Source organism: Dendrobates tinctorius, unplaced genomic scaffold (assembly GCF_039654945.1).
Source record: "Dendrobates tinctorius isolate UK_male_01 unplaced genomic scaffold, ASM3965494v1 ptg000107l, whole genome shotgun sequence".
NCBI lineage: Eukaryota > Metazoa > Chordata > Amphibia > Anura > Dendrobatidae > Dendrobates > Dendrobates tinctorius.
The window spans coordinates 39,058,302-39,083,328 of NW_027361775.1; the positions used below are offsets into that span (position 1 = coordinate 39,058,302).

General features: G+C 41.1%; 1 protein-coding gene across 4 annotated transcripts in view; it reads right to left on the bottom strand.

Annotated features, from left to right (window-relative positions):
* MASP1 (MBL associated serine protease 1) overlaps window positions 1–25,027 on the bottom strand; it is a 245,757-nt gene that overhangs the window by 104,299 nt on the left and 116,431 nt on the right. The window contains exon 11 of one of the 4 annotated variants that reach the window (XM_073589387.1): window positions 22,518–24,908. The exons of 2 other annotated variants lie outside the window; for them this stretch is intronic. In XM_073589387.1, the coding sequence (XP_073445488.1) occupies window positions 24,052–24,908 (857 nt within the window). In that variant the 3' untranslated portion in view covers window positions 22,518–24,051. Of the gene's footprint in view, window positions 1–22,517; window positions 24,909–25,027 lie in introns of those variants that run through there. One more of the 4 variants, XM_073589386.1, reaches the window with a different exon arrangement.

Sequence of the window (25,027 nt, forward strand, 5' to 3'; positions counted from 1 at the left end):
TGGCACAGCTGTGACCAAAGTGACTAGAGGATAAGGGAGATTTTGAATTTCTGCACACACTTGTGGACACTGGACACTTTTGGATTGTGTGAGGCCCAATGAATATCTGAGCGCTATGTGACAGGCTCGATGGCACAGCTGTGACCAAAGTGACTAGAGGATAAGGGAGATTTTGAATTTCTGCACACACTTGTGGACACTGGACACTTTTGGATTGTGTGAGGCCCAATGAATATCTGAGCGCTATGTGACAGGCTCGATGGCACAGCTGTGACCAAAGTGACTAGAGGATAAGGGAGATTTTAAATTTCTGCAGACACTTGTGGACACTGGACACTTTTGGATTGTGTGAGGCCCAATGAATATCTGAGCGCTATGTGACAGGCTCGATGGCACAGCTGTGACCAAAGTGACTAGAGGATAAGGGAGATTTTGAATTTCTGCACACACTTGTGGACACTGGACACTTTTGGATTGTGTGAGGCCCAATGAATATCTGAGCGCTATGTGACAGGCTCGATGGCACAGCTGTGACCAAAGTGACTAGAGGATAAGGGAGATTTTGAATTTCTGCACACACTTGTGGACACTGGACACTTTTGGATTGTGTGAGGCCCAATGAATATCTGAGCGCTATGTGACAGGCTCGATGGCACAGCTGTGACCAAAGTGACTAGAGGATAAGGGAGATTTTAAATTTCTGCAGACACTTGTGGACACTGGACACTTTTGGATTGTGTGAGGCCCAATGAATATCTGAGCGCTATGTGACAGGCTCGATGGCACAGCTGTGACCAAAGTGACTAGAGGATAAGGGAGATTTTGAATTTCTGCACACACTTGTGGACACTGGACACTTTTGGATTGTGTGAGGCCCAATGAATATCTGAGCGCTATGTGACAGGCTCGATGGCACAGCTGTGACCAAAGTGACTAGAGGATAAGGGAGATTTTGAATTTCTGCAGACACTTGTGGACACTGGACACTTTTGGATTGTGTGAGGCCTAATGAATATCTGAGCGCTATGTGACAGGCTCGATGGCACAGCTGTGACCAAAGTGACTAGAGGATAAGGGAGATTTTGAATTTCTGCACACACTTGTGGACACTGGACACTTTTGGATTGTGTGAGGCCCAATGAATATCTGAGCGCTATGTGACAGGCTCGATGGCACAGCTGTGACCAAAGTGACTAGAGGATAAGGGAGATTTTGAATTTCTGCACACACTTGTGGACACTGGACACTTTTGGATTGTGTGAGGCCCAATGAATATCTGAGCGCTATGTGACAGGCTCGATGGCACAGCTGTGACCAAAGTGACTAGAGGATAAGGGAGATTTTGAATTTCTGCACACACTTGTGGACACTGGACACTTTTGGATTGTGTGAGGCCCAATGAATATCTGAGCGCTATGTGACAGGCTCGATGGCACAGCTGTGACCAAAGTGACTAGAGGATAAGGGAGATTTTGAATTTCTGCACACACTTGTGGACACTGGACAATTTTGGATTGTGTGAGGCCCAATGAAAATCTGAGCGCTATGTGACAGGCTCGATGGCACAGCTGTGACCAAAGTGACTAGAGGATAAGGGAGATTTTGAATTTCTGCACACACTTGTGGACACTGGACACTTTTGGATTGTGTGAGGCCCAATGAATATCTGAGCGCTATGTGACAGGCTCGATGGCACAGCTGTGACCAAAGTGACTAGAGGATAAGGGAGATTTTGAATTTCTGCACACACTTGTGGACACTGGACACTTTTGGATTGTGTGAGGCCCAATGAATATCTGAGCGCTATGTGACAGGCTCGATGGCACAGCTGTGACCAAAGTGACTAGAGGATAAGGGAGATTTTGAATTTCTGCACACACTTGTGGACACTGGACACTTTTGGATTGTGTGAGGCCCAATGAATATCTGAGCGCTATGTGACAGGCTCGATGGCACAGCTGTGACCAAAGTGACTAGAGGATAAGGGAGATTTTGAATTTCTGCACACACTTGTGGACACTGGACACTTTTGGATTGTGTGAGGCCCAATGAATATCTGAGCGCTATGTGACAGGCTCGATGGCACAGCTGTGACCAAAGTGACTAGAGGATAAGGGAGATTTTGAATTTCTGCACACACTTGTGGACACTGGACACTTTTGGATTGTGTGAGGCCCAATGAATATCTGAACGCTATGTGACAGGCTCGATGGCACAGCTGTGACCAAAGTGACTAGAGGATAAGGGAGATTTTGAATTTCTGCAGACACTTGTGGACACTGGACACTTTTGGATTGTGTGAGGCCCAATGAATATCTGAGCGCTATGTGACAGGCTCGATGGCACAGCTGTGACCAAAGTGACTAGAGGATAAGGGAGATTTTGAATTTCTGCACACACTTGTGGACACTGGACACTTTTGGATTGTGTGAGGCCCAATGAATATCTGAGCGCTATGTGACAGGCTCGATGGCACAGCTGTGACCAAAGTGACTAGAGGATAAGGGAGATTTTGAATTTCTGCACACACTTGTGGACACTGGACACTTTTGGATTGTGTGAGGCCCAATGAATATCTGAGCGCTATGTGACAGGCTCGATGGCACAGCTGTGACCAAAGTGACTAGAGGATAAGGGAGATTTTAAATTTCTGCAGACACTTGTGGACACTGGACACTTTTGGATTGTGTGAGGCCCAATGAATATCTGAGCGCTATGTGACAGGCTCGATGGCACAGCTGTGACCAAAGTGACTAGAGGATAAGGGAGATTTTGAATTTCTGCACACACTTGTGGACACTGGACACTTTTGGATTGTGTGAGGCCCAATGAATATCTGAGCGCTATGTGACAGGCTCGATGGCACAGCTGTGACCAAAGTGACTAGAGGATAAGGGAGATTTTGAATTTCTGCACACACTTGTGGACACTGGACACTTTTGGATTGTGTGAGGCCCAATGAATATCTGAGCGCTATGTGACAGGCTCGATGGCACAGCTGTGACCAAAGTGACTAGAGGATAAGGGAGATTTTAAATTTCTGCAGACACTTGTGGACACTGGACACTTTTGGATTGTGTGAGGCCCAATGAATATCTGAGCGCTATGTGACAGGCTCGATGGCACAGCTGTGACCAAAGTGACTAGAGGATAAGGGAGATTTTGAATTTCTGCACACACTTGTGGACACTGGACACTTTTGGATTGTGTGAGGCCCAATGAATATCTGAGCGCTATGTGACAGGCTCGATGGCACAGCTGTGACCAAAGTGACTAGAGGATAAGGGAGATTTTGAATTTCTGCAGACACTTGTGGACACTGGACACTTTTGGATTGTGTGAGGCCTAATGAATATCTGAGCGCTATGTGACAGGCTCGATGGCACAGCTGTGACCAAAGTGACTAGAGGATAAGGGAGATTTTGAATTTCTGCAGACACTTGTGGACACTGGACACTTTTGCATTGTGTGAGGGCCACTGATATCTGAGCGGTATGTCACAGGCTCGATGGCACAGCTGTGACAAAAGTGACGAGAGGATAAGGGAGATTTTGAATTTCTGCAGACACTTGTGGACACTGGACACTTTTGGATTGTGTGAGGCCCACTGATATCTGAGCGCTATGTCACAGGCTTGATGGCACAGCTGTGACAACAGTGACTAGAGGATAAGGGAGATTGGATTGCTTTTAAAAAAGCAGTTTGCAGAGCAGTGGGTAAACAGCAATGCCAGCCTGTCAGGAAGCCTTAAAAGGCAGCCCAACAACCAACACCACTGATACACCACAATATAGCCTCCCCTTGCACTGCACACACAGTGACTGGTGTGTTGTGCAGGCCAAATCGCTAGCAGCAGAAGCAGTTTTTTTTTCTTCTCAGCAGGACAAAAAAAATAAATTGGGACTGCTTTTAGAAAAGCAGTTTGCGGAGCAGTGGGTAAACAGCAATGCAGGAATGTCAGGAAGCCTTAGAAGGCAGCCCAACAACCAACACCACTGATACACCACTATATAGACTCCCCTTGCACTGCACACACAGTGACTGGTGTGTTGCACAGGCCAGATCGCTAGCAGCAGAAGCAGTTTTTTTGTCTTCTTCCCTGCCTAACGCTCTCCCTACAGAATCAGCAGCAACCTCTCCCTATACTGAGATCGGCAGAAGTAAGATGGCGGTTGGCGTGCACGCCCTTTTATACCCCCTGTGACGCCCACCAAAGCAAGCCAATCACTTGCATGCCCTTCTGAAAGATGGTGGTGACCACTGCCTATGTCATCACGTTGCCCACAGTGTCCGTGGATCCTGATTGGCTGAAAAAGAGCGCTAAACAAACTTTTGAAACGCGACTTTGGCGCGTAAGTCGCCGACCTCGTGGCCGACCTCATCCTAGGGTCAGGTTTCGTTTCATGAAACCCGACTTTGCCAAAAGTCGGCGACTTTTGAAATTTTTCGACCCGTTTCGCTCAACTCTATTTATTACAATGAAAAATTTAGGCTGATATAGTAACATAGTAAGGTAGTAACATAGTTTTGAAGGCTGAAGGAAGACCTTATGTCCATCTAGTTCAACCTATTTTTAGTGCAGCTGTTCTGCATTGTTGATCCTGGGGAAGGCAAAAAACCCACAGAGTAGAAGCCAATTTTCTCCATAGGGAAAAAAATTCCTTCCCCTAAGCTGGGTCAACCATCTACCTATAATATTATGTTATTCATAACCTTCTATACTGTTACTCACAAGAAAAGCATCCATTCCTTTCTTAAATTCATTCAGTGAGTTGGCCATCACCACTTCCTCAGGAAGAGAATTCCAGAGCCTCACTGCTCTTACCGTGAAGAACCCTCTTCTATGCTGGTGCAGAAATTGTCTTTCCTCCAAACGAAGAGAATGCCCCCTTGTTCTTGTCACAGTCCTTGGTACAAACAGTTCATTGGAGAGTTCTCTGTATTGCCCTCTGATATACTTGTACATATATATTAGGTCTCCCCTAAGTCTTCTCTTTTCTAGAGTAAATAGACCTAATTTTGATAACCTTTCTGGGTATTGTAGTGAACCAACTCCATTTATCATTTTAGTAGCCCGCCTTTGAACACTTTCAAGTTCAGTAATGTTTTTCTTGAGCACCGGCGTCCAAAATTGCACACAATACTCTATGTGTGGTCTGACGAGTGATTTGATATGTTTTGCTTTAATTTATAAAAATATCAGAAATTTGCCAAAAATGTAAAAAAATAGCAATTTTCAAAGTTTGAATGATTATCCCTTTAAGACTGGCGTCACACTACCGTAGAATACAGGCGAGTGCTATGTGAGAAAACATCACATAGCACTCAGCTCAGTGTTAATCTATGGGGCTGCTCACATCATCGTTTGTTTTCTCGGGCGTATTAAGGGTGCGTGTAAAATTGCAGCATGCTGCGATTGTACATGTATATCGTTTAAGACTCGCCAATGCAAGTCTATGGGTGTGACCATGCGAGTGCTGTCTGGTTTTTACGCACCAGTGTCCTATGAAAAGCCCGCAATTCATGTGCCGCTCGCAGTAAAATCACACTGACAGGTTAGAATAGAATAGATAGAATAGATATATACACATAGAATACATAGATACATAGATGTCAGTGACAAACACACATATATATACACACACATATATATATACAGTATGTATTTGTATTACATAGATACATAGAAGAAAAGCTGGCAATTCATGTGCCTTGTACTGTAAAACCACAGCAGGAGCCGACAGCATAGAATAGATGGATTACACACAGTAAATACAAATAGAATAGGTAGCTATACAGATGTCTGTGACAAATAGAATTAGTACAGTGTGTGTGCAGCTTAATGTGCATGTATTTAATTAATAAAAGATTATTTTTCAGAAAAAAATGGGGTAGGTCCCCCGTGCAATTTTTGTAACCAGCAAAGGGAAAGCCAATGGCTGTGTCCCGATGTTTATAGCCTGAGAAGGGGGTAATATCCATGGAGCTTCCCAGGCTATTAATATCAGCTCACAGCTGTATAATTAGCCTTTACTGGCTATTAAAATGGGGGACCCCCTAAAAAAATGATGTGGGGTCCTCCTATAATTAATAGCCATCAAAGCTTACGCAGACAGCTGCAGACTGATATTAATAGCCTAGGAAGGGGCCATGTATTCTGTCCCCCAGGCTATAAACATCAGCTCTCAGCCTCCCCAAAATAGATGCATCTCTAAGACATGCCAATTCTGGCACTTAGCCTCACTCTTCCCACTTGCTCTGTAGTGGTGGCAAAAGGGGTGATAGTTGGGGGGGTTGATGTCACCGTTGTATTTTCAGGTGACACCAAGCCCCGAGGTTATTAATGGAGAGGCATCAATAAGACATCCCCATTACTAACCCCATAGTCACATTGGTGAAGTGAGTTCATTGGCCATGAACTCGCTGGACCTGTCAGACGGCACAGCGAGCAGGAAAACTTTCTCACACTCATGGTGCCTTCAAACAGGGAATAGCAGTTCACTGGATGCAGACAAATGGTTTAAAAGCAATTCTGTGGAAAGATGAGGAATACTGTTGTTTCTTTTTTTACCTATTTTGAAGATGAAGAGAGCAGCAGGGGAATGGGCAAGGTCATAAGTATGGTTTAATTAAGAATATTAAAGAAGTCTGTGCCATTCTTTCAATTAAACTACTTTTTCTGGGTGTCTGTTTTCTTACATTGTGACTATTGGGTTAGTAATGAGAATGTCTTATTGACGACTCTCCATTACTAACCTCGGGGCATGATGTCACCTAACAATTCACAGCTCAGCCATCCAATCTGAGGTGTTGAGCTCTCAATAGGTGCTCTGAGTTCCCATTATTGCTGAGCTAGCAGTCTCAGATAGCTGTCAGCCTTAGCTTCAGATATGGGTGGTTTGTTCTGATCTGCTATCCTCCTGGTATTTTGACCTTGGACCGTTACCCTGCAACGTTCCCTGTGTTTATGACATACCCTCCTGGCTATTGACCTCGGACTCCTCGATTATCTCGACCCATGACTTCTCTATGAAAAGTGACTCAGTGTCACACTACAATGTACTAGGCACTACAATCGCAGCTTTGTAGTTTTCACTCAGCAACATATACTAAGTGCTAAATTTGGAACTAAAGCAATATTTTTGTGGGAAAAAGTAAAATTTTTCATTTTTTCCTTCCACATTGTTTAAATTCCTGTGAAGACCCTAAAGGGTTAATAAACTTCTTGAATGTGATTTTGAGCATTTTGAAGGATGCACGTTTTAAAATGGTGTCGCTTTGGGGTATTTTTTGTCACCCAGACCTTTCAAAGTCACTTCAAATGTGATGTGGCCCGTAAAAAAAAAAATTGGCTTTGTAAATTTTGTTGGAAAAATGAGAAATTGCTGATAAACTTTTAACCCTCCTATCCAAAAAAATATGTTTAAAAAATGATGCTTATGTAATGTAGACCTGTGGTAAATGTTATTTATTAACCAATTAACCATTTTGTGTGGTAGAAGTATCTGACTTAAGGGCACAAAAATTGAAAGTTTGAAAATTGCAAAATTTTCAAATATTCAATATTTTCATAAATAAGCACAAATTATAGCTACCAAAATTTACAACTGATGTGAAGTACAACATGTCACAGAAAACAGTCTCAGAATCACTGGGATATTTTGAAGTGTTCTAAAGTTACAGTATAACCTCATAAAGTGACACTGGTGAGAACTGTAAAATTTGGCCTTGTCAGGAAGATGAAAACAGGCTGGGAAGTGGGAAGTGAAGGAGTTAAAGAATTGATAAAGTAGTTTTCTGTTGGTTAGTTGATATTATTTGACACCATATGTATATGTAAAGTGTCATTAAGTTCAGGTAATAGTGTCAAGTGCTTAGCTTTTCATTGCAATGCATAACTTACAAAAAAATACATACATTACATTCACTGTGTTTTACCTCCTTTATTTACATTTGTTTGGCACCAAAGCCGTTTTTTGCTCCTGTTTTATAGCAAACAAATAATACAAATGAATAAATAGAAATATAGAGCATATATAGGTATCAAAACGTACAAAAATGTAATATTGGTACACTGCCATAAAACAAAATGCAAATGCTAGTACAATTTGGTAATTGTGTGTATATATTAATGCTGTATGGATAAATAAGCGGATGGCTTTCATACAAGAGAAAAACAAAAATATGATAAAATTACAGATATGAAATTGAATAACATTGCAGAAAAAACTGTGGCTGTCATGTGCAGGTCATATCAACTTTTTGTGAAAATGTACCTCTGTTATTTCTCTTCCCATATTAAAGGAAACTTTAGAGATTAGGCTTCACCTCTCAGGGATTTCAGGGAATAGCAACACAACATCTATACATATTCTTTTCCACTTAATGCTATACTGTATATCAATAATCTCAGCTTCTCCTGCTCAATAAGGCCGGTTTCACATTTGCGGTTGAGTCCGTAGTGTTTCTGATGCATACATCCGCATGCGTCGTGTTTTCCTATCTCTAACTCTGTGGACGCAGGTACATGCGTTTGTATGCGTTCAACCGCGTTTGCTTACGCATGCGTCGTTTCGGGTTGTGCAGCGGGGCGCGGCTTACGCAACATGTTGTAATTTTGCGGACATTTGTGGAAGGGATGCGTCTAAACAACACATTCCAGTCTATGGGAACGCATGCGTATGCAAGCACATGTGTACGCTTTGTGTTTGCATACGCAAGAATTTACATAAGACACGCCCATTGGGCATTTCTTTTGTACATTCAAAAATTTGCCAGGAAAATAGCACTTGCCATTCATCCACAGCCGCAAATGTTTGCATGCGTTTTTGTATGTGTTTGCAGTTGCGGACGATACTCTGCATACTCGACCGCAAATGTGAACCTAGCCTAACACCCTGCATGCAGATTGGAGAGCATTTTCAATGTGACAATTTCCCTTTAATTTGTAAACAAAAACAAGTAGCGCTGTGTCTAACATATAATGTGCAGGTCGACAAATCAGTCAATAAAAATACATGTGTGCAAATTCTCAAACTTGATCCACACTAATTTTTTTTGAGTATAAGATACATAGAATAATAAACATAATAATATTGATATAATAATAAAAATAATATAATAACATTTTGGTACCCTGAGATGTGCACAGTAGCACAGGAAGTATTGTGGTTAAGTCATATATCTTTAAGCCAAAATTATAATATGATGACGATTTATGATTTTCATTCATCCGCTATCTTCCATATCCATATTGCTTTACTATACAGTAGCCTACAATATGGCAGTCACATGCACAGTAGCCAAATCTGCCACTCAAAGGACACATGAAGAGATATTAAAATAGAAAATATTATATCAGCTAAATAAACCTCAGTTGGAATACAGCTTTTGTAATGGACAACAGCTTTAGTTTTCGTTTTAATTAGCATATTTAATTGTATTTACGTTATAACAAAATTACTTAATGAAGCACTACCAACAAACATCAAAGTTTTTTATCCACCTAATATATTGCAGTCATCATATAATATAGCACTGTGTATTTACAATTGCTCATTTTGCCTTTCTACCCAGTAAATTCCTGTTTCTCCATAGAGCTTAGAAGGATTCTGCTAGTCAGTTTATAATCACGTTATATCATAGACCTGATGGAAAACAGAAGAATTAACTAGGCAGAAGGGCAAAATGAGCAATTGTAAGTGCACAGTATTACACAATATGATTGCAATATATTAAGAGCATACAAAACGTAGATGGGCGTACTTATTTAATGACAAACATTTGTTAATGACAAATGTATTTTTGATCTTTTTGCAAATAAAAATAACAACCTTTCATGATTGTCAGTTCTCATTTACGGGAGTCAGCAGCACATTCCGGATTATATATCCTGGCAATTACATTTCCATTTCTAATTTCTATTCTAAATATTTTTGGCACAAATGAAAATAGAAGGAAGCTATTAACATTAGTTTATTGCAGAATCCAATAAGGGCTGAGCGCTATTAAAAATCGCTAACATACAATTGCAGATATGAATTATAGTAGAGTCAGTAATTTATGTTCAATCAACATACTGTACAGTGAAATTAAATTATATGTGTAGAATATTTTTTGTGTGTATTTATTCTACTTATTTAGATATTATTTTTGAAGACTTTGGCAGGGTTCGGACGAGGGTATTTCACGCTCTGGATATGGGTAGCAATACCTGGATTGACCGCTAGTCTCCGGACCTGAATTTAAAGCCTCGTAGACAAACATATATCTTTAAGTTTGCGTCGGAGCCTCTTTACCAAACCAGGCATTGCAGTCTATATTAGGATCATGAAATACGCTTGTCTAATTTAACCCAGTCTAATTTATATAACCAATAGGTAGATGAAAAAAAATCATTATTCTGTTGACTTTCCAATTTTATTTTAATTATATTAAAACGTACTCCTATTTTTATATTTGGGGAGGATGCCAAAGAAATGAGTCATGAGAAGAAAAGGACAAAATGTTTTAGAATTCTTTCTTTTTATTCTTTTGTTTTACTTTCTCTTCTTTCTGTTTCTGGTTTGCCCTTAAAGTGTGTTTTTTACAGTTGTGGCCATAAGTATTGACACCCCTGCAATTTTGTCAGATAATACTCAGTTTCTTCCTGAAAATGATTGCAATCACAAATTCTTTGGTATTATTATCTTCATTTAATTTGTCTTAAATGAAAAAACACAAAAGAGAATGAAGCAAAAAGCAAAACATTGCTCATTTCACACAAAACTCCAAAAATGGGCCAGACAAAAGTATTGGCACCCTCAGCCTAATACTTGGTTGCACAACCTTTAGCCAAAATAACTGCGACCAACCGCTTCCAGTAACCATCAATAAGTTTCTTACAATGCTCTGCTGGAATTTTAGACCATTCTTCTTTGGCAAACTGCTCCAGGTCCCTGATATTAGAAGGGTGCCTTCTCCAACCTGCCATTTTTCGATCTCTCCACAGGTGTTCTATGGGATTCAGGTCTGGACTCTTTGCTGGCCACCTTAGAAGTCTCCAGTGCTTTCTCTCAAACCATTTTCTAGTGCTTTTTGAAGTGTGTTTTGGGTCATTGTCCTGCTGGAAGACCCATGACCTCTGAGGGAGACCCAGCTTTCTCACACTGGGCCCTACATTATGCTGCAAAATTTGTTGGTAGTCTTCAGACTTCATAATGCCATGCACACGGTCAAGCAGTCCAGTGCCAGAAGCAGCAAAGCAACCCCAAAACATCAGGGAACCTCCGCCATGTTTGACTGTAGGGACGTGTTTTTTTCTTTGAATGCCTCTTTTTTTCTCCTGTAAACTCTATGTTGATGCCTTTGCCCAAAAAGCTCTACTTTTACTTTTGTCTCATCTGACCAAAGAACATTCTTCCAAAATGTTTTAGGCTTTTTCAGGTAAGTTTTGGCAAACTCCAGCCTGGCTTTTTTATGTCTCGGGGTAAGAAGTGGGGTCTTCCTGGGTCTCCTACCATACAGTCCCTTTTCATTCAGACGCCGACGGATAGTACGGGTTGGCACTGTTGTACCCTCGGACTGCAGGGCAGCTTGAACTTGTTTGGATGTTAGTCGAGGTTCTTTATCCAACATCCGCACAATCTTGCATTGAAATCTCTTGTCAATTTTTCTTTTCCGTCCAAATCTAGGGCGGTTAGCCACTGTGCCATGGGCTTTAAACTTCTTGATGACACTGCGCACGGTAGACACAGGAACATTCAGGTCTTTGGAGATGGATTTGTAGCCTTGAGATTGCTCATGCTTCCTCACAATTTGGTTTCTCAAGTCCTCAGACAGTTCTTTGGTCTTCTTTCTTTTCTCCATGCTCAATGTGGTACACGCAAGGACACAGGACAGAGGTTGTGTCAACTTTAATCCATGTCAACTGGCTGCAAGTGTGATTTAGTTATTGCCAACACCTGTTAGGTGCCACAGGTAAGTTACAGGTGCTGTTAATTACACAAATTAGAGAAGCATCACATGATTTTTCGAACAGTGCCAATACTTTTGTCCACCCTCTTTTTATGTTTGGTGTGGAATTATATCCAATTTGGCTTTAGGACAATTCTTTTTGTGTTTTTTCATTTAAGACAAATTAAATGAAGATAATAATAACAAAGAATTTGTGTTTGCAATAATTTTCAGTAAGAAACTGAGTATTATCTGACAAAATTGCAGGGGTGTCAATACTTTTGGCTACAACTGTATGTGGATTTTGAAGTGAAGTTTCTCCAAAATACACATGGCAAAAAGCTACAAGTTCTCTGAAAAAAACTCAAATTCACTTTAATGGGAAAACATAAATGTAGTGTACATGGAACTGCATGGGTTTTTCCATGTAGAAAAAATAAGCAATATATCAATTTTTGGGGCATTTATTCCTCGAAAATAATCCAAATTTGACTACTGAATCATTTGAATAAAAAAAACCCCATACATAACCGCTTAAAATCACCTCCCAAAAACTATGCCCAAAACATATTTTGTTTAAAGGGTTTTTTTGCTGTGAATTTTCAGCTAGAGAAATGCACATAAAAAAGCTTTGTATGAACAAACCCTAAATAGGCATGAAAGCATTTATGTTTGTGAACCTAAACCAGGAGTGTGTCCAAAAACAAACATGAAAGTGAAACAAATCTCTCCATTCTACATTTTTTCCAGTTTATCTTTTTCTCCTGCTTTCGGCTAACATAAACTCATCCAAAATAAGCGATCAGAATATGTGTGCAAAATTGCCATAGGGCTCCCACAGTGCTTTTGTTCCTTGTAAAAAAAAGCCAACACTTTAATACATTTTCTTGCCATTTTTAGTGTTATAAATGTTATTTTGAAATAGCATTTATCCTTCATGAAAATGTTAAAGTTCTATAAAGAAGCCAATGGAACAAAATTCTATTAACCTTAAAATTTTAATTAAAAAGCACAAACTAAAACAATCTATACCTACAAATTTTAATCTTTCCCTGCAGACTCTTAACCAGACAACCACAGAGTTTAGCCCAAATAAATGCAATCAAAATGGCAAAGAAAAAATCTTTCTGTAAAATCAGCCTAAGGGTGTGTGCACACGCTGCGGATTGATCCGCGCGGATTTAGCAAAATCCGCAGGTAAATCCGCAGGTCAAAAGACCTGCGGTTTATCTGCGGATTAGGCTGCGGGTTTTCCCTGCGGTTTATCACCTTTACAATGGAGGAGATGGTGAACCGCAGCGGTATCCGCTGAAAGAATTGATATGTCAATTCTTTCTGCGAATTAGAAACCGCAGCAAATCCGCGCGGAAAAATCTGCACCGTCTGCACTGCGGTTTCCATTTCCCATAGGATATTATGGTACTGTATACCGCAGCAGAAACTGCTGCGGATCCGCAGGACCAAAACCGCTATGGATCCGCAGCAGAATCCGCAGCGTGTGCACACACCCTAAGGGTATGTGCATGCAACGTAGTTTAGACTTCGAAGTACCCTGTGAACTTTTGAAGCAGAACACACTTCAGGAAAACACCAATGATCTTTTCCTTGAAGCATCTTTAGCATCTTTTCTGTAGTCTCTACTGGGGCACCACTGGTGTCTTATACTTTTAACTTTAAAAATAAACTAGTGAACTGCTTCCTTGGAAACCGTTTGATCACAAATAAAATAGCGGCTAGTGAGTACATTACTAGGGGCAGGGAACTTAGATTAGTGGTGCTTTAAGCATTTTTACATACTTTTTCAGTGGAATCTGACTGAAAAAGACATTGCATGCACATACCCTTAGGTTTCTTTTTTATACATTTTTTTTGCAATGTTTCTTTCTGGCTTGTAAATAATTTTTATGCTCTTTTAATAAGTGTGTTTTTGTAAGGTTTTTATTACACACACACGCATTTTTTCCATACCCTTTTTTCTCTAATAGAAAGCCTGTGAGAACACATTTGAAAAGCTGCCAAAACTATTGAATTCTATGTTTGGAAAAAATACAAAGACACAGAGAGCACACTAAAAGGCAATGTGCACACAGCACTTTTAGATGCAGGAGTAGTTTTTTGGTCTCCCAGGTGAAGCTGCTTCAGGAAAGCGCTAGCAGTTTTGCTATGTGTATTAGGTTTATTTTATGAGGCATCTTTTTAGAAAAAGATGTTATGTGCACATAACTAAATTGTGGATAAACGCAGCAAAAAACACAATGTACGGTGTTTTATATATATACCTTTTGACTCACAGCCAATATCTGTACACAAAAATTGTGAAAAAAATAAACAATAAAAAAAGCAGAGAGGCAGAATAAGTGGACTTCCAGTGCACTGCCAATTCAGGAATGGATCATAAACAGTTTAAATGAAGGTGGTTTATCTGTCAACGCGTTTCAGAATCAAATCCGACTCCTTCCTTACTACAACCACATGTGAAAGTCTTTAAGGTTAGCGATAATGCACAGAATAGTCACGATGTTTTTATTTCTGTAAACCGATAATTATAAAATATGTACTACTGATCAAAAGATTGGACAGTTTTGGTTTTCATTGTTCTTAATGGAATTTGCACTTTGTAGATTCAGACTGAAGGCAGAAAAAACATAAAGGAGCATTCATGGAAGCAAGAAGTAAGGAAACGCATGTGAAACAACTAGAAAATGTGTTAAATTTTAGATTTCTTAAAATACCCCACTTTTACGTGGACGACAGCTTTAGATAATGTGCACCCATTGAATTTTTAAATCAGAAGATGGTCCAAGAAAACACTGTCATTATCTTTCCTGAAGCATCTTTTTTTTAGGTCCTTTTGTTTTTTTGTTTTTTTATTGGTGACTTTGCCACCAACGTTTTTTTTTTCTCTTTTTTTATGTAAAAAACAGCGAGCAGATTCCTTGAAAGCAGCTTGAAAAATAGTCAGGTCACTTTTTTAGACCGCTTTGTTTTTCTGCTTTTGATTTCCCAAAGCTAAAACACTGAATATATTTATATTTTATATGAATATTTTTATAACGTCTTATCCGAGTACGCTCAGGTGTTATCCGACCATCTGGGAGTGCTCATATATTATGTTCAAGTTTCTGCAGCTGCATGATTTGCGGCTGTTAGGGTATGTGCACATGTTGCGGATTCTGCTGCAGATCCGCATCGATTTTGGCCCTGCGGATCCGCAGCAGTTTCTGCTGCGTTGTACAGTATCATTAAAATCAATGAAAAGCAAAAAATGCTGTGCACATGTTGCGGATTTTCCACGCAGATTTGCTGCGGTTTCTAATCCGCAGCATGTCAATTCTTTGTGCGGATTCCGCAGCAGTTTTACACCTGCTCCATTGTCCAGGTGTCAAACCACAGGGCAAAACCACATGCTAATCCGCAGATAAACCGCAGGTCTTTTGACCTGTGGATTTACCTGCATATTTTGCAAAATCCACGCGGAAAAATCCGCAGCAAAAATCCGCAACGTGTGCACTTACCCTTAGACAGCCTCAATACATGTGGGGATAGACTGTTTGTTATGCAATCCCCACATTTATTCAGGCCATCTAAGGCCTCTTTCACACATCCGTTTGTCTCCATCAGTCAAAATTCGCCATTTTGCAAAAAAAAGGATCCTCCAATTTTCTTGGCGGATCCGTTTTTTTTCCCATTGACTTGCATTATCGACGGATCTTGACTGATGGTCATCCGTTGAATCCGTTTTTTTAAGGATCCGCCCAAATTTTGGCATCCGCTGACATGACAGTACGGACAATGAAACGTTTTTTAGGCTGGCCAGATCCACATTTGTCACTGCGCATGCCCGGAAGAATTGACTTTGCCGGAAATTTAACCCTAAGGCCGGGGTCACACTGGCGAGGAATACGGACGAGTGAGAGGTGTTAAATGCACGCATTACACATGGACCAATGATTCTCTATGGGGTCCCTCGCACCAGCCGTATATTTCTCATCTGTATTCTACGGTCCGTGCCAATCGCAGCATGCTGCGATTGTCAGCATACTACGGCCGTAGTACGCCAATGCAAGTCTATGGGTGCGCAAAAAATACGGATTACACACGGACCACGCATGTGACTTGCGAGAAATACGCACCAGGTGTCTTTTAGCAAAGACGGCAATTCAGTGCGCTATACAGTAAACTCACACTGACAGTTTTAATAAAGAAACGAATGAATAGATATAGACACATAGAATACATATATATGTATATATATATATATATATACACTCACTGGCCACTTTATTAGGTACACCTGTCCAACTGTGTGTTAAGACTTAATTTCTAATCAGCCAATCACATGGCGGCAACTCAGTGCATTTAGGCATGTAGACATGGTCAAGACAATCTCCTGCAGTTCAAACCGAGCATCAGTATGGGGAAGAAAGGTGATTTGAGTGCCTTTGAACGTGGCATGATTGTTGGTGCCAGAAGGGCTGGTCTGAGTATTTCAGAAACTGCTGATCTACTGGGATTTTCACGCACAACCATCTCTAGGGTTTACAGAGAATGGTCCGAAAAAGAAAAAAAATCCAGTGAGCGGCAGTTCTGTGGCCGGAAATGCCTTGTTGATGCCAGAGGTCAGAGGAGAATGGGCAGACTGGTTCGAGCTGATAGAAAGGCAACAGTGACTCAAATTGCCACCCGTTACAACCAAGGTAGGCAGAAGAGCATCTCTGAACGCACAGTGCGTCGAACTTTGAGGCAGATGGGCTACAGCAGCAGAAGACCACACTGGGTACCACTCCTCTCAGCTAAGAACAGGAAACTGAGGCTACAATTTGCACAAGCTCATCGAAATTGGACAGTAGAAGATTGGAAAAACGTTGCCTGGTCTGATGAGTCTCGATTTCTGCTGCGACATTCGGATGGTAGGGTCAGAATTTGGCGTAAACAACATGAAAGCATGGATCCATCCAGCCTTGTATCAACGGTTCAGGCTGGTGGTGGTGGTGTCATGGTGTGGGGAATTTTTTCTTGGCACTCTTTGGGCCCCTTGGTACCAATTGAGCATCGTTGCAAAGCCACAGCCTACCTGAGTATTGTTGCTGACCATGTCCATCCCTTTATGACCACAATGTACCCAACATCTGATGGCTACTTTCAGAAGGATAATGCGCCATGTCATAAAGCTCGAATCATCTCAGATTGGTTTCTTGAACATGACAATGAGTTCACTGTACTCAAATGGCCTCCTCAGTCACCAGATCTCAATCCAATAGAGCATCTTTGGGATGTGGTGGAACGGGAGATTCGCATCAGGGATGTGCAGCCGACAAATCTGCGCCAACTGTGTGATGCCATCATGTCAATATGGTCCAAAATCTCTGAGGAATGCTTCCAGCACCTTGTTGAATCTCTGCCACGAAGAATTGAGGCAGTTCTGAAGGCAAAAGGGGGTCCAACCCGTTACTAGCATGGTGTACCTAATAAAGTGGCCAGTGAGTGTATATATATATATATATGCATTCTATGTGTCTATATTTATTCTTTGGTTTCTGTTAGAAACCCTGTCATAGGGCTCCATTATATGTCCATTTTGCAAGCCTGCGAGAAAATCTCGTCATACGGATTACATACGGATGCTGACATGCGCAAAATACGCGACCACACCTTGCTTACGGATGACATACGGAGCACTATTTAGGGGTAATTCATCCGTATTACGCATGTAAAATACTGACCGTATTTTGCGTCGGTTAGTGTGACCCCGGCCTAAATCCCGTTCTGGCGGCGGGTAAAATATATATTCTCTCTCTCTCTCCCCTCCCCGGGCATGGTTCCTTTAAATTTCTGCCTTCCCCGGATCCGTCACAGCAACAGTCCGGTAGCACACGTTGCTTTGAAAGAGATTGCGGATCCGTGTCCTGCCATTTTCGCGGATTGCAGCTGATGTAAAAAACGTATGTGTGAAACTTGCCTAACAGGCGCAAATCATGCATCCGTAGAGACTCTAACATAATATGCGAGTACTCTCAGATGCTCGGATAACACTTGAGCATGGTCACATAAGACATTATCAAAGCATGTTTGCTCATCACTAGTCAGCATATCTTTAGTGTTCTTTTTTTCTGGTGGAATGTACTCATGTGAAAAAGACATCACGTGCACACACCCTTAAATATCTTTGGCATTCTCTAAAGAAACGTCATCAAGTCTTGATGGTTTTTCCAGATGTGCTGACTGAGCACTTGTTGAATACTTTATCTTCATACTGTGGTTAAACTGATCGCAAAGCAATCTTAATTGGGTTATGGTTGGTTGGTTATAATGGCTTTGCCAACTGATGAAGAACTTCATCCCTCAATTCTTGGCCACATAGCCGTTACATAGTGTGTGGTGTTTTTTGATTCATTTTCTTGTTACATCCGACCACAGCACAGATTTCCACTAAAATCTAGTCCATGTCTTGCTTGGTCCAAACAAGTCACTTCTTCTTGTTTGTGGTCATCAGTAGTGGCTTCTTTGAAGCAATTCAACTATAAAGTCATACTTCTTGCAGTCTCCTCTGAACAGTTAATGTTGAGATGTGTTTGCTACTTGATGTCTATCTATTCATCATTTTTGAGGAGTGTTCTTTAAAGTGTATTCAATTTAAATTTTCTCAGGCTGGTAAGTCTGGTAAACTTAACCTGTGCATCAAAGTTAATTCTTGGTATTCCTTTTCTGAGTTGGTTCTAATGAAAGTTAGTTTCATCAAAGAGATTAATGGTTTTCATGACTTCACTTGAGGATTCATTCAATCTTCAAGGCATTTTTCTGTAATGACTAACCTGAGTGGCTTAAAGTGATGATGGTGCACTGTCATTTCTCTTAACATAGTTGAGGGTTTTTTGCCACATTCTGATTAGAACACATGGATAATATAGTTCAACACTGTATTGATCTGCGCACTAACACTGCCTTTGCAAAATATGATGGTCTATACCACTTTCTCAAGATCGATGATTCCACAAATGAACACTTAACAAGGCATATCTCTTAATTAGAAACAAGTCCAGGTGACCACCTGTTGAAGCTGCCTGAAAATATGACAAAGCTGTCATCAGAGTTGGACAGCATGATGGCTAAGTGGTTAGCACTGCTGCCTTTCAGTCCTGGGGTCCTGCATTCAAATCCCACCAAAGACAGGGTCTGAAAGGAGTTTGTATGTTCTCCCCATGTTTGCATAGGTATTTGCTGGTTTCAGACACGTTTCTATGTTCAGTATTTGTAAGGCAAAACCGGGAGTAGGTGATAAATACAGACTTGACATGTTTCTATTAAACTTTTCCTCCGATTGTTCCACACCTGGTTTTTGCTTAAGGGCCTGTCACACTAATCGATATCTCTAGTAATATCGCTATAACTTGTGACGTTATAGCGATATTGCTAGCGACATCGCTATGTCTGATACTTACCTACGACCCGCTCCCCCGCTGATTATCGCTGATCGCGCAAGAATGTCCAGGACTGTTTCTCGTCGTCAGCTTCCTGCGGCGCTTCCTGTGGAGAGACGAGTGATGAGCGTGGAGCCGGGCGGGAGGATGCAGGATCGCCTAGTGTGACAGGTAAGTAGCGACCCCCGTCCCCTGCGATGTCGCTGGTGGGATCTGCCTGTGTGGCAGCTCACTAGTGACCACTTAGCGATGCACCAGCGATCCTGACCGCTTCATATCGCTGGTCGGGATCGCTGGTACATCGCTAAGTGTGACAGTACTTTTACAAATACTGATGTAAAATACTAACCAAATACTGAACATGTGAATGTGGCCTTCCTTCCACTCTCCAAAGATGTACTGATATTGAATCTAGATTGTGAGCCCCAATAGAGACAGTTCTGCTGATGTTTGTAAAGCACTGTGGAATTAATGGCTCTATATAAGAGACTAAAATTATAAAGAAAAACAGAATAAAAGCAGAGGGGTACTTTTAGGTTTTTTTTTAGCGGATTACTGCAACCTCATGCTCTGTGGCCTCCCCTCAAACACTCTCGCACCCCTCCAATCTATTCTAAACTCTGCTGCCCGACTAATCCACCTGTCCCCCCGCTATTCCCCAGCTTCTCCCTTCTGTCAATCCCTTCACTGGCTCCCAATTGCCCAGAGACTCCATTACAAAACCCTAACCATGACATACAAAGCCATCCACAACTTGTCTCCTCCATACATCTGTGACCTCGTCTCCCGGTACTTTCCTGCACGCAACCTCCGATCCTCACAAGATCTCCTTCTCTACTCCCCTCTTATCTCCTCTTCCCACAATCGCATACAAGATTTCTCTCGCGCATCACCCCTACTCTGGAACTCTCTACCACAACATATCAGACTCTCACCTACCATCGAAACCTTCAAAAAGAGCCTGAAGACCCACCTCTTCCGACAAGCCTATAACCTGCAGTAACCACCGATCGACCAAACCGCTGCACGACCAGCTCTACCCTCGCCTACTGTATTATCACCCATCCCTTGAAGATTGTAAGCCCTCGCGGGCAGGGTCCTCTCTCCTCCTGTACCAGTTATGACTTGTATTGTTTAAGATTATTGTACTTGTTTTTATGTATACCCCTCCTCACATGTAAAGCGCCATGGAATAAATGGCGCTATAACAATAAATAATAATAATAATAATAATAGGGTGAGTGCACACAGTGCGGATTCACCTGTGGATTTCTCCGCGCGGATTTGCAGGTAAAACAGCAGGCAAAGTGACCTGCGGTTTTCTTGCAGATTTGCCAGCGGTTTTCCCCTGCGGTTTGACACCTGGACAATGGAACATGTGTCAAACCGCTCTGGAATCCGCAGAAAGAATTGACATGCTGCAGATTTAAAACCGCAGCAAATCCATGCGGAAAAATCCGCAGCATGTGCACTGCGGATTCTAAAACCCATTGATTAACATTATACTGTACATTGCTTGCGGATCTGCAGCGGATCCACAGAGGCAAATCCACTGCGGATCCGCAAACAAATCTGCAGCGTGTGCACATACCCTTAGGAACCTAAAGTTTAACACACATTCAGGGTTTATTTTACACATATTTCTCGGTTTCATGTTTCCATATATGTACCTTTGCGGTTTTGCTGTCTTCAGTCTGAATCTACAATGTGCACATTCCAAAAAGAGCAAGAAAAACTGCACTACACTGCATGTAGAGGTGTGTCTAGAATTTTGACAGCTACTGTATAAACACTTGCAATTCTTTGTTTTATTTGATCTCTTGAGTAGCTTAAAGATAGCCCTTGCCTTAACCTAAACAGGAAATAAATTTCATATATAGTTTTTAATGCATGTTTGAAATGTGTTTCTTTAGCTATAAAAACTTTAATAGTTAAAGAAAATTTGGCAGCACTACCAAAAAAAGTCAAGTGCAATAAGACCTATTAGTGCTCATGTTCACTTGCGATGAAATCGGACAAATTCAGTCCAATATGCGGCTACACAGTAAAATCACACTGACAGTTTAGAAAAGAATAGATAGAATACATATATACACATAGAATAGGTATGTGTGTGTGTATATATATATATATATACAAATCCATGTAGAGAAAAATGGACCGCACTCTTCAGGCTGGTGAGGAAACGCTGCCATTTTATTGGCACATACAATACATATTGGCTGGGGGAGTCGTCAAAAGTGCGCAGCACGCTACTTTCACACTGGCAGCGCATGATCTGCGCACCCTATGCTAAAGATAGGGTGCGCCGATCGCATGCGTGCAAATGCGAAAGTAGGCGGTGATCCCGGATGGGGCGGGCAGGGAGCCGGCTCGGGGCGGGGCTTAACGATGCAGGGCGCAGCGTTGTTTTAACGCAAATGTGAAACCAGCCTAAGGCGTCATTACAAATCCTATAGTAGTGAAAGGGTTAAATAAAGACACACAGCCAGAAAAAAAAGTAATTTAATGAAATAAAGCAATAAACACAGTTTGCCGTCTTTATTGTTCTGCTATTCCAAGTGATGCCCTCAATCTCCTGTAAGAAATAAAAAAAACAAACCAACAATATACCATACCTGCCCGGCGATCGGTCCCACGCCGTAATCCATATCTGGGGGGTATACAGTTTACAACTGGGAGTGTTGCTAATGCGCCTGCCCCAGATGTAAACCACTGAAGAATGAATGAGATGATGCCAGCGCTTGCTTCAGAGACAAGCGCTGACGTCACTGAGTCTGCCCTCCCTGCCGGCCTGACTCACGCTGAACTCTGCAGCGTAGGAGAATGAACTGGCATTTTCACACTCTCAAGAGTTCACTGCGGGTCAGGCTGTGAGGCAGCGAAGCCTTAGTGACTAGCGGTGAAGTCACTGATCATGTCAGGATTCTTTATTGAAGAAATCCACTTTTTTGCCTTTCTTTAATCAGCATTTGAAGCTTTTTGCTAAATAGATTTCTGTGCACAGGGGCTGGACTGTGCACTGGGTCTTCTCCCTGTCTGTGTTTCCCTGGCCCCTCCGCCTGCCTCCAGTCTTTCAATGACCTAACTCCTCTGTTTGAAATCTCAGCAGTGACCTGTAATTCAAAGACTGGAAGTAGGTGCAGGGGCTGGGGAATCATATATGGGGAGGAGAGAATCCATTGTACAGTCTGGCCCCTGTGCACCAAAATCTAATAATCAGAAAACTTCAAATGATGATTAAAGAAGAGTACTAAAAGAGATTTCTTCATCAAAGGTATCAATTTAATCAGTATTACAGCACCATCACAGCACAGGAAAGCAAAAACAAGACAGCGCTATAGATTTTGCAGAAATAAATCTGAAATTAGTGTTAGACTGTGTACTTGCATGTTACAGGCCACTGTACTGTGTTTTTGCATTTCTTGTGCAATCATTTTTGTGAAGGTGAATTGCATTTTTTTTCTAAAACAAGACATTTGATTGCGACTCTAACGCAAAAAGTGTGTGTTGAAAACAATTTTTTTGCCCATCTGTTTTTTACTAGCCAGATTTTACATCCGTACATGCCACACCGATACAGCAAGCTGTTGCTGGATTTTTGGTGGCGTACCTATCTATAATTATTTATTTGATCATTTTATGAAATGGCGCTGAGGTAGTAAAGTAGATGCAGACATGTCTGTTTTTGTATAATAAAATAAAAAAAGGCAATGGAAAGGGTAATGTAAGAGAAAAAATACATATTCAGATAATAATGTGGGAGCCATTAGCAGTAGCAGAAGCACAGCCACCACTGTCAACAGCTATCCAGGCAGTAGTATTACTAAAACCAGGATACACTTGATCTCCTTTGCCTCCAACAAGCATATTAATGGGAAGGAATGGAGGGTATTATGAAATATATGGCTCATACCTCGTCTCAGTTACAGCAGGATGATGATACCTCTAACAGCGACACCATCAGTTTGAGTCAGGTTTCTGCACTCAACAGTCTACCTGATCACAAATTTCTAAAAGGGAACTTTTTTGAACCATTTTTTTTTTACAAGTTTAAAAAGAAGAAATGGGCTGTTGGTTTTTACTGGTTACAATTCCTTTCTGCAATGAGTTTACTTTAACATTACTAAGGCTGTGCTTGCATTAAAGGTTTTGAAAAGTGTTGGATACAGGCCAATGAGACCTCATAGTATTATACATATATTTTCAGGGCAAATTCATTTGCCGCATAAAAAATATTTGGGAAGAAAATCTCCAAACCTGGCAAGTTCTCATTTCAAAAGGTTTAATCGTCTCTAATTATAATCTATTGTCTTAGCATGTAACATTAGCAACCAATCACTAGTCACTGTAGTGAAATCAGTAATGTGAATAGTCGTTGGCCATCTTGCGCTTATTTTCACTTTACATGCAATTGCTACTTATTGGGGCAGGACTGTTATTGTCATTGTGAAATGGTGGGGTTTTGACAAGTGAGTAAATATTGTTTTTTTTTAATTCTTGAAAACAATTTTAATTGTTAATGTTTAAAACACCAGCTGAAGGAACTGTACACAAAGTCTAAATAATTGGTTCCCAGTTAGCACTTTACTGTAAGTACCCCACCATAAAGTAGTTAGAAGGTTGACTAAAAGTGGTGTATGTAGCATGGAAATATGAACATATATCACTAAAGTTTAAGCTCTTTATAGCATGGTGTTTATGCATTGAGCTGATTATCTAACCAATTCACATAATTAGACACTTTGGTATACACACCATACACTTGTTTGCTTCCACATTCTTCAGGCCCTCCCCATGATACCAGCCCTTGTGCCACCCACCTTTTTGACTCAGGGTCTTGAATTATAAAGGCACCCCCACTATCTCCCAGGCAGGTATCTTTCCCACCTTCATAATAACCTGCACAAAACATGTTTTCTGTTACACTATAATTCCCAGAGCGGGACTCATAGCTCTCCTTGCACTCAGCATGAAGTACTACTGGAAGTTTGACATACTGGAGCACATCAGAAGATGTTCTCATGCCTGAGCTAATGACTTCATCTATAGTGTTATTAGGGTTGGAGATACCCCATCCAGCTACAAGACCAAGAGTATTGGGATGAGGACCTTCCAACTCATGATCCAGCTCGGGCAGACATATTGGCATTATGGACTGGTTCATTACAACCTTTTCTTTCAGTTTCACCAATGCAATATCATGGTTGTAAATCTGTGGGTCAAAAGATTCATGTAGTATAATCTTCTCTATAGTTCTAGTAATAGCATCATCTTTATTTTTCACATCATGCAACCCCAAATAGATAGTGACATGTTCCTTTGAAACAGGAATTACAGTGTTATCGCGTCGCTGAGATTTTAACACGTGAGCTGCAGTTAGCACCCAATAATCAGACAATAATGCTCCACTGCCAAACCACTTGTTTTCAGGAACACGGGACATATCTTCAACCACAATTAGAACCTGCCAAGGAAAAAATCCAGGTTCTGCATTACGCCCACCAATGATGCGTTTCACTATTCCTGGGAGTGGTTGTTTAGGCCTTCCACAAACTGCCAAAACAAAAATGAAAAGAGGAAGCACAGTCAATACAGTAGGAAAAAAAATTAGTCAAGTATAATATAATGTTAAGTGGATTATGCCGGGTGTGCCTACTCTGCTATTTTTTAAA